This window comes from Oryzias melastigma, linkage group LG21 (assembly GCF_002922805.2).
Source record: "Oryzias melastigma strain HK-1 linkage group LG21, ASM292280v2, whole genome shotgun sequence".
Taxonomy (NCBI): Eukaryota; Metazoa; Chordata; class Actinopteri; order Beloniformes; family Adrianichthyidae; genus Oryzias; species Oryzias melastigma.
Genome location: NC_050532.1, coordinates 18,224,125 through 18,232,731, shown reverse-complemented (window position 1 = coordinate 18,232,731; position 8,607 = coordinate 18,224,125). Strand labels below are relative to the sequence as shown.

The following is an 8,607-nucleotide window of genomic DNA, read 5'->3' as shown; positions in this document are numbered from 1 at the left end:
ACACATTTCACAATGAAAAGTTGAATTTATTGCTTCCGTACCACTCGGTGTGCTGTCTCCTGACCTTACACGACTTCAAGCTTACACTGGGTCTGTAGAGAAACACAATTTTCCTAAAGTAAAAACCTAATGAATATGAACATTTTACAAATACTGTGAATCCACTGTGTTTTGATGATAAAAATATGGATACTTCTTAAACAATAAATACAAATATTTTTTTTTCACAAAAAAAAAAAAATCATTCAAATGCAATGCATTGTGGTCTCTATTTGCTGATCTAGTGACCTTTGATGCATTGTTGCTACCCGATCTGTAACAGTAAAATGATCCGTCCCCGCACAGTACAATTGTAGAGTATGTCCAAATACCCTTCATACTCCATAGCTACAAAAAAATGACTATCTAGTGCCCTTCATTTAAAAAAAAAAACAATTCTAATTTTAACTGCAAATATTATGTAAAAGAAGTAAAAACCTAACAATAAGAACATTTTACGAAGACTATTTAAATGCTTTTTTCTTCACTTGAAAAATTACTCAATCGCAATGCATTGTGGTCAATATTCACCACTCTAGTGATCATTGATGCACACTAGTTTTTTGCAGACTCTTGATTCAGACAGCTCTACAAAATACCGAACACACTATATAGAGCACTAAGTTGGGAGTAGTAAAGGAATTCGGACCCAACCTTCAAGTTTGTAGCCCACTTTGAGAGTAACGGTGGCGTGTTTTCTTTCCAGGTTTGCTGTTGCTATGCTTTACGTGAAAGAAAAGTGCTTAATTATACTCCAGCGTGTTTCCACAGAGGCCTTCCTCACCGTTTGGAAATACATGTTGTTTCATTGTTTTGTTGGGAATTACTGTCATTATGGTTTCATCCAACCAAGAAGTCCTCCAGCATAATTTAGCTGTGAGTCAATTCTGCAGAAATGAGGTGTGGCTTTAAACAGTTGGTAGCATTCTTCATCGCACAAAAGCAAACAGAGGAGGACGAGCTGATTGAATGATGAAGTGGGGAGGATTTGCACCGCAGCAGAAGATAAAAAGCTGGATCAGAAGTTGCCCTTCACGCCCCTTGTTTGTTTACCTGATAATCGTGTCAGGGCTGAACGAGAAGAATACAGACACAAACAGAGTTATTCAGCAGATTTGCTCCAAGCTCACATGCTGTCTGCGAGCAGCTGCTCCACTGGCCCCTCCCACAGGTTCACGTCTGCAAGGGGAGGCAAAGAAAGCTGCTTTACCCCGACCACGGGGGGAGTCCCACCAGCTCGCTCGGCTCTGAAGCTCCTGGAGGCCCAGCAGGACAGCAGGCAGGATCTAGGTGGAGGCAGACTTCTGATGTCACACCTGTGGGCGTGGCATTAAGGTGGGCTTTTTAAAGCTAAACCACTTGAAGTTGCGTCGGTGTGATTACACATGTGAGAATCCAGCAGAATGGAGACTGATGGGAGCGGGAAAAGGCTTCAGTAGAGAGGTAAGAAAGTGATTGGGACGCTTGTGTCATTCTGTCAACACCGACATGCTTTGGAGGGAACTTTTCCTTTGGCCTTCATGCTGTCAAATGTTTGTGTTCTGACTTGAAGTGGCAGGTGTGCTGCTTTACCACTCCTGTACAATGGCGTGTTTAAGCTTGTACATATGACTGTAAAGCTCAGCTACTGCTGCCAAATAGTTGATGTGTTTTACAATAGAATCTTTGAATCTTCAAGAGCAGCTAGAATTTCACATAAAGCATTTGTTTTCATTTATCATTTTCTTTCTACGCTTTGGCATATTTTTGTGTATTTTTTGTGTTAATCCATCAACTAAATAAGAAAAAAAATCATGATAGAGAGGCTGCAACCTTGTTTGGGTAAATTAATGACACCTGGAACAAGGCATAATGGGTATGTGTTTTCTCACACATAAAATATCATTTATCTTTTTTTGTCATCCACATTTTACATATCTAGAAAGTGAAATATTTTACATATCTTCTCAGAAGAATTATCATCTAGATTTGTTTTTTTCTGTCCCTTTTAAGATTTAACTGATACCAAATTAGGTAGATAAGAGTTTGCAGATTTATATCCCCTTTTGAGTCAGGTATGTTTTCTTTCTTTCTTTTTTTTTTAAAGAAAGAATGTTCATATCTATTCCTGACTTTTTTTTTTTTTATACGCGTGATTGTCTGTGAATTCCTAAATGCAGCTTGGATCCAGTATTTCCTTTGACACATGCAGCTTTTTAGGCTTTTGTTTACTGAAGATCATAAGATCGCCCTGTGACGAAGTGTAAGAAATGACATGATGACAACAGGCCTATTATTTCCTGTTGGTCTGCGATGGCGTCTGTCAAGCCTGTTCTGCAGTTCTGAATGGACTTGTTTGTGAATGTCGGGCCTCCCAGGGGCGGCCTGTGAGTGAGGCATCGGCACAGTCAAGCTGCGACTTGCCTCCTCCCAATCAGCAACAAACCAATGAGAAAGGTACATGCTGAACTTTGTCACCTGTCCAAAATGACTGCGGTGACAGCAGGGTCCTGACATTGCGTTTGCATTATTATTTTACTTCTATTCATAAGATTATTTGTTAAAATTTGAGTTTAATGAAGCTTTAACTCTAGAACTATCAAGGCAGTCATTTTGACTGCTTTCAAATTTGCAACGTCATTGTAAAAAAAATAAAAATTCCTGTGGAGCTGAGTGACTTCTGAAATGTGTATATTTTATTCTAACAACGTTTTATCGTTTAAAATGTCAAAACACAAAGAAATCAGAGTATTACTACCTCAAATGACCATAGCAGTTTGATTGACTCCATGCTTTTTATTTTGCTGTCTTTTTGTTTTTTTATGCTTCATTCTAAACCAAAAAAATGACAGTTGCAGAGGTTGCCATGAATTGGAAAATGCCTGATAACATAAATAATCCACAAAATATAAGGATAACACTCAAATATTATAGTTTTCATTTTAGTGTGTTTAGTGTCTTTTATACTTGTTCTCGCCCACATACTCTTAGATGTTTTGGATATTTATCCAAGTATTGTTGATGTTCTGGTAGACCGAGTGTAAAAACTAAATAAAATGAGGCAGCAAAGTGAAAAAAATCAGTCGAAGACATTGAAACATAACAACATAAATGACAAATTTAGAAAAAAATGCATTTTTATTACAACATCAAAACGCTTCATTGCTGTTTGTGGGATTAGAAACCAGAGAAATGGATGTTGCTGTTCTCCATACTTTTATTTTGTTAAAAACTTCAACTCTTTAGTTTAGATAATTTTTTTTCAAGAAATTTTATTTTCAGGTGATTTTGTTGGTTTCTTTTGCCTTGTTTGGACAGCGTGTCGTGAAATAATCTGCTTACTAAACTGCCCTTTAGAGCATTTCTGAAAAGTCTTTAAGCGGTTTAGATATAAAGGACTAGACTTTAAATTCAGGGCTGTGTGCCTCCCAGAGGGCAAAGTTTGTGTTCAGTAAAGCTTCCTGTTGACATTTGCAGTGATTTGGGGCCATTTTCTTTTCCCAAACTTCTTTTCTTTTTTTTTTTTTTTTTTTTTTGTAAATGGTTTTAAATCCTGCAATTTCTTTAATTTTTGGCTCAGTATAAAACAAATCATTTTGGACCTTGAAAAGATGAAGAAAAATGCAAGTTCTTACTGAAAATGTATTTAAATGTTTTCGTTAATTGGACTTTCACATTAGAAATAAATTAAGAAATGGCTGACCACACTTTTTAACCTTTGATCTCTATTGAGTTTCTTGTCAAATTCCAAACTAGTAGAGATTTGGAAGGTTAAAAGCCAATCACTTATTTTTTTAATCTAATCATAGCTAACATTCTTGAAAGTATCTCTCTTGACCTCTGGGTGCAAATGTTGAAAACTGTTTGCATCTCTCAGTTTAGTGTAGCCTGAGTTGGCCATGCCACTATCTCGTATTTCCTCCTTTCGTTTATCAAACTGGTTCCTGAAAGCTGAAATCCTTTTGAACGCATTAGGAGTCACCACCGCCATTCCAGCCTTTTAATGTTCATGATGTTTTATTACTGAAACTGGTTTGACTGGATGTTATAGAACTTAAACTTATTTGCAGGGTTTCAGCAAAAGAAGTTTCAGCTTCAAATACCTGTTTAATATTTAATGACAAAGTTTGATTTGCTGTGCTCCCAGGTGAGTTGCACACGGGACATTATTCTGTTTGTATTTTGTAGCAAAGGAATCGAGACTTAACAATTTAAAATCACTATATGGCTTTGTAAAACAAGAATTAAAAAAAAATAAAGTGGTTGATAATGTTGTGTTTCTGATCAAGTTGTTTAGCAAGTTCAAAGCAAATTAACTACAAGTTAAAACCTGTTAATTAGCCACACATTTAAAGCTGTTTCACTAAGTTGATTAAACAAATAGAAATGATAGTTTCTGTTTAAACAATGTTCATTGACAGAACTTTGACACATGATACACCGTTAGTGTTTTTTAAACCATGTGAACATGTATTGGGGTACTTTAAAAAACCCACTAAAATGAAAATCACGTTTTTGGTGTTTTTAACACACTCTTTTGGCATTTTTCTCATGATAGAGGACAAATATATAGAAAATTAAGCTCAAAATTACATTTCTGTGTATTTCTTTATTCAAATGATTGAGGAGCAAAAGCAAAAAATGCAGGTGCTCCCTGCTTTGCTCCATTCCGATGAATCCACTTGCAGACAAATAGATCCATTACTGTCTTGGTTTTCCTCGTCTGAATTGACATCTTGTTCAAAACCATAAGGTTGGATAGCTCGGATATGGCTCGCCATTTTTGTTGCACCAATATGGTTAGCTTGGGGTTGTGAGGGGCTGTAAGCTAGTGGGAGGGCGTGCAAACGAGGGATGATGGGAAGTCAGGAAAGGCTTACTCCATGCAAACAACACAGTTTTTGTGCCTAAAAAGTCGTCATTATTAAAAAAAAAAAATGAATACATCAGAAGATAAACAAAATAAAAGAAAATCAAGATAAAAAACAAATGACTTGTTTCTTTGGAAAATGAAAAATGTATCAAATAAATTAGCAAAAAGTTATTGTCTAACACTGAACCGTAACAAACAAGATTAGTCAGAATCAATTATCATCAAAGACCTGAATCATTAAAAAGACATTTACACACTGGTAAACAAATTGTATAAAAAGTTTCTATTAATGGTAAATTCACAATAACTAAAAATATTAGCAAGTTTATTAGTTTGTCGCTTAAAAATACTGTGAAAATGAATTACAAAAAGATGGGACTTACTGAATATTCTGGATATATGGCTAACAGCAGTTAAGACCATTCTCTTAAGAGAAAAACTAAAATAAAAACGGGTCTGTCCATTGTTTTTTAAAAAAGGTTGGAAACTAATTTAAGGATGAAAATGAACTTGTTTTTTCCTGTAAAATCTTATTTCACATTAGCATTTTTTTGTAAACTTTATTTTTCACTTAGTGTTTGTGTGTTGTGGGGGTTTAAGTTGCATAACTGTGTTTGCATTATGACCCCAGTGTGGTCCTGCATGTGTTAGCTATAAAACCTGTGTGTGTGTGTTTCCACGCGGGGTCAAGGTTGTTTCTTTGTGTGCAGCAGCTGAATTCCCTGCAATTGCTTTCTTTGGTTTATTGTGCGTGAAACTGTGTCTGTGTGAATCTGTTTATGCAACAGGCCCAAGGTTGAAATGCTGGTGCATTTTTGTACTCACTTTTTTTTTTTTTTTGTAACTATTCGTGGAACTTATCTGGTGTAATCACCAACCTTATCAAAATAGCTGAGCCCAGAACCCAGTTGTTTTTGAGACAGATCTTTATTGGGGGGGTGCATCGTCTGGATGGAGGGATTGCATAATATTTCTATCATGATATCTACAAAAACGTTTTTTTTTTGTTTTTGTTTCTTCTTACTCGCATGCTGTTTATGTGATGAACTGACAGAACGGAGATTCATCTAAAATGAATAAAAAAATTAACACTGTTTTAATAAAATTGTTGTTTTACTATATTTGCATAGAAACGTATGCGTGTTACCATAATTCAAAGTTTTGTTGCTTCCTCTGCTTTAAAAAGTTATAAAATCTACAGAAATGTATTCGATTATTTTTCATTTTTGCACTTTAAATGTTTTTATTTCCAGAGTTTCTTTTTTTTGACAAACACGGTTTTTAAAATATAAATAATTTAAATGTGAAAATTATTTTTCTTTACATCAGGGGTCTCAAACTAGTGGCCCGTGGGCCATTTTCGGCCCCCAAGTTGATATTTTGTGGCTCCCTCCTTAACATGAAAGTTCAATGTCTACTATCTTTTGCATGTCCACACTTCTTTGATGATAGCTTCATATTTGCTTTGTGATGTTTGAGCTTGCTTTATATTAAAACTTTGCATTTGCTATTGTTGTTGGATCTGGTCATCAGGAAAGTCCTTAGCAACAGTTGCTAGCGTCATTAGCTCCAGTCCTTTCACAAGACATGCAGAAGATATTGCTTAGTAGTTCATAGACATGAACAAATGTTCAATAACCCTGTTCAGCAGACATAGACGCTGGACCAAAGATATAGACAGTGGATGCAAAAAAATATTTTTGGCACAAATGGAATCCCATACAAGAACTATGCTTCACATTCTAGTTTTTAAAATCCAGGGTTTTCTGGTGAATCTGTGTGTTTTTGTGTGCTGTTTTCAGTGTTTTAAGGCCGTTTGGCCTCCTAACGGCACCAATAATCCCTGAGTGGACGTTGCTCTGTGGAGCCTGTGACCTTGCATTGCTCGGATTCCTCTGTTTGAATACGCTGTGCCCCCACGTGAGTTTTTACAGACGGTAACTCTGAGCTACGGGCATAGAAAAAAGAAAATCTTTTCTGTCGCATACCGACGGAACACATGACTGCTTCAGATGTTTGTGACATGAGGGTTTACCGACGGTGTCGTCTCCCATTTACACTGCATTCTTGCTTTAGCATTTATGTTACTTCAATTTTGACTCTGTGAAGACCATGCTGTTCAAATAAAATCGTTCATCGTTGTTTACATTCTAAGACTTTTTCAGTAGTCTTGTTTTCCCATAGATGCTTAACAGTTGCCCAAATGATTGAAAATTGTGGGGGAAAACGACTTGTGTGACTTTTTTTTTTTTTTCCTTTTGGCGAGTGTTGGTGTGGTTGCCTGTTAACCCACATGGTGTTTTTCTCTCTCTCCCATGGCTCTTTGACACATTTTCTGTGACATTTTAAGAAGTGAAATCACTGGAAAAGCAAAGGTTCTTGCCATACTTCTTGCAGGAAATGAAAAGCTGCTACACACCCCACCTTTACTGTCCAAACTAAACCCATTCACCTTCAACTAAATGTTTCACAGTGATGGAAGTTGAGAGAAATAATCCACATGTTCATCAGCAAGCCCTTTCCTCAGGCTCAGAGAACACAGCTGCCCTTTTCCTTGTCTTGTGACTTGTGTCCTAACTGTGCTTAAACTCTTAAATCTTGCAGTCACTCTGCTGTGTGAGGCCTTCAGAGGAGGGGTTGCTTCCATTGCCACATTTTTGCTTACATTTTCAAAATCAGATTCCCGACAGAAATGTTTTTTAATGTCTATCCTTGCAGATTCACGCAGGTTGTTTTTCTATAATTGTCAAAGCTCTTACCAGCTTCTTTTTTTTTGACTGCAGGGTGTCGAGAAAAAGTAAAGCCCCGTCCCCTCCGGGACTGAGGTTAGATTCCCAAGGATTTTCCCCCTGGCACCCCGGAAACCTTCACTTAACCATGGAGCAGAAGGAGAACCTGCAAGACAAGGAGCTTTCACTGACTGTAGTTCTGCCTGGAGGAGTGGAACAGATGACAGTGGTTCATGGAAGGTATATTTGAAGCTAAAAAGCTCCAAGCCAAAAAAAAAGAAAAATTCCCCTACATATATGGACATTATTCTTTGCGCTATTTAACTTTTAGTTTTAAACTAAAACATCTAAAGTTACTTTTAAGCTCCAGATCATGAGACTAATGATAGATTAAGTGATCACATGGCGTCCTGCTTCAGAGTGAGTCAGATGGGTGGAGTACCTGAATGTTGTGCTTTATTTCATGTGGTCACTGGTGCGACAAATGCTGCATTTTTGTGTTAACAGTAAAAATTGCATTAGTGATCCTTTTTTTTTTTTTTATTTACCACACTGAAATGAAATAAAAGTCCCACTCAAACCATATATTTTTTTTCTATCGTAAAATCGTTTCCAGTGATCTTTTATTTATAATTATGACATTTTTAGCCAAAATCCCAAACCCTTTGTTTTTTTTAAAGACATATTTTATGCACAGTGGCAGAAGTTCATTAGAAATGCAATTCTGGGTTTTAGGCAGGACTCTTGATGCAGAGCAGCCCCACCCCCCTCCCCATTTATTTATTTATTTTTTTAATTGGATATGTTTACTTTTAAAATTGTGGGTGGGAATGTTGGTGCAGAGCAAACCCCACCCCCCTTTGAGAGTTTGGAGCAGGGAGCTTGTGGGCCACACATCGTCACACATAAGCTCTCTTTTAATCTGCATTTCTTACGTCTGCTCCCGAGTCAAAACAATTTTAATAAAGAAATACGTAATACTTAATT

The 8,607-nt window shown here is 36.7% G+C and overlaps 1 protein-coding gene across 6 annotated transcripts in view; it reads left to right on the top strand.

Moving 5' to 3' along the window:
- The window catches only part of cobll1b (cordon-bleu WH2 repeat protein-like 1b), a 24,805-nt gene that overhangs the window by 9,047 nt on the left and 7,151 nt on the right, over positions 1 to 8,607 (top strand). For 4 of the 6 annotated variants that reach the window (XM_024286819.2, XM_024286821.2, XM_024286818.2 and 1 more), the window contains one exon: positions 7,675 to 7,860. In XM_024286819.2, coding sequence (XP_024142587.1) covers positions 7,675 to 7,860 — 186 coding nt within the window. Of the gene's footprint in view, positions 1 to 939; positions 1,483 to 6,699; positions 6,812 to 7,674; positions 7,861 to 8,607 lie in introns of those variants that run through there. The other 2 variants (XM_024286822.2, XM_024286823.2) reach the window with 2 other exon arrangements.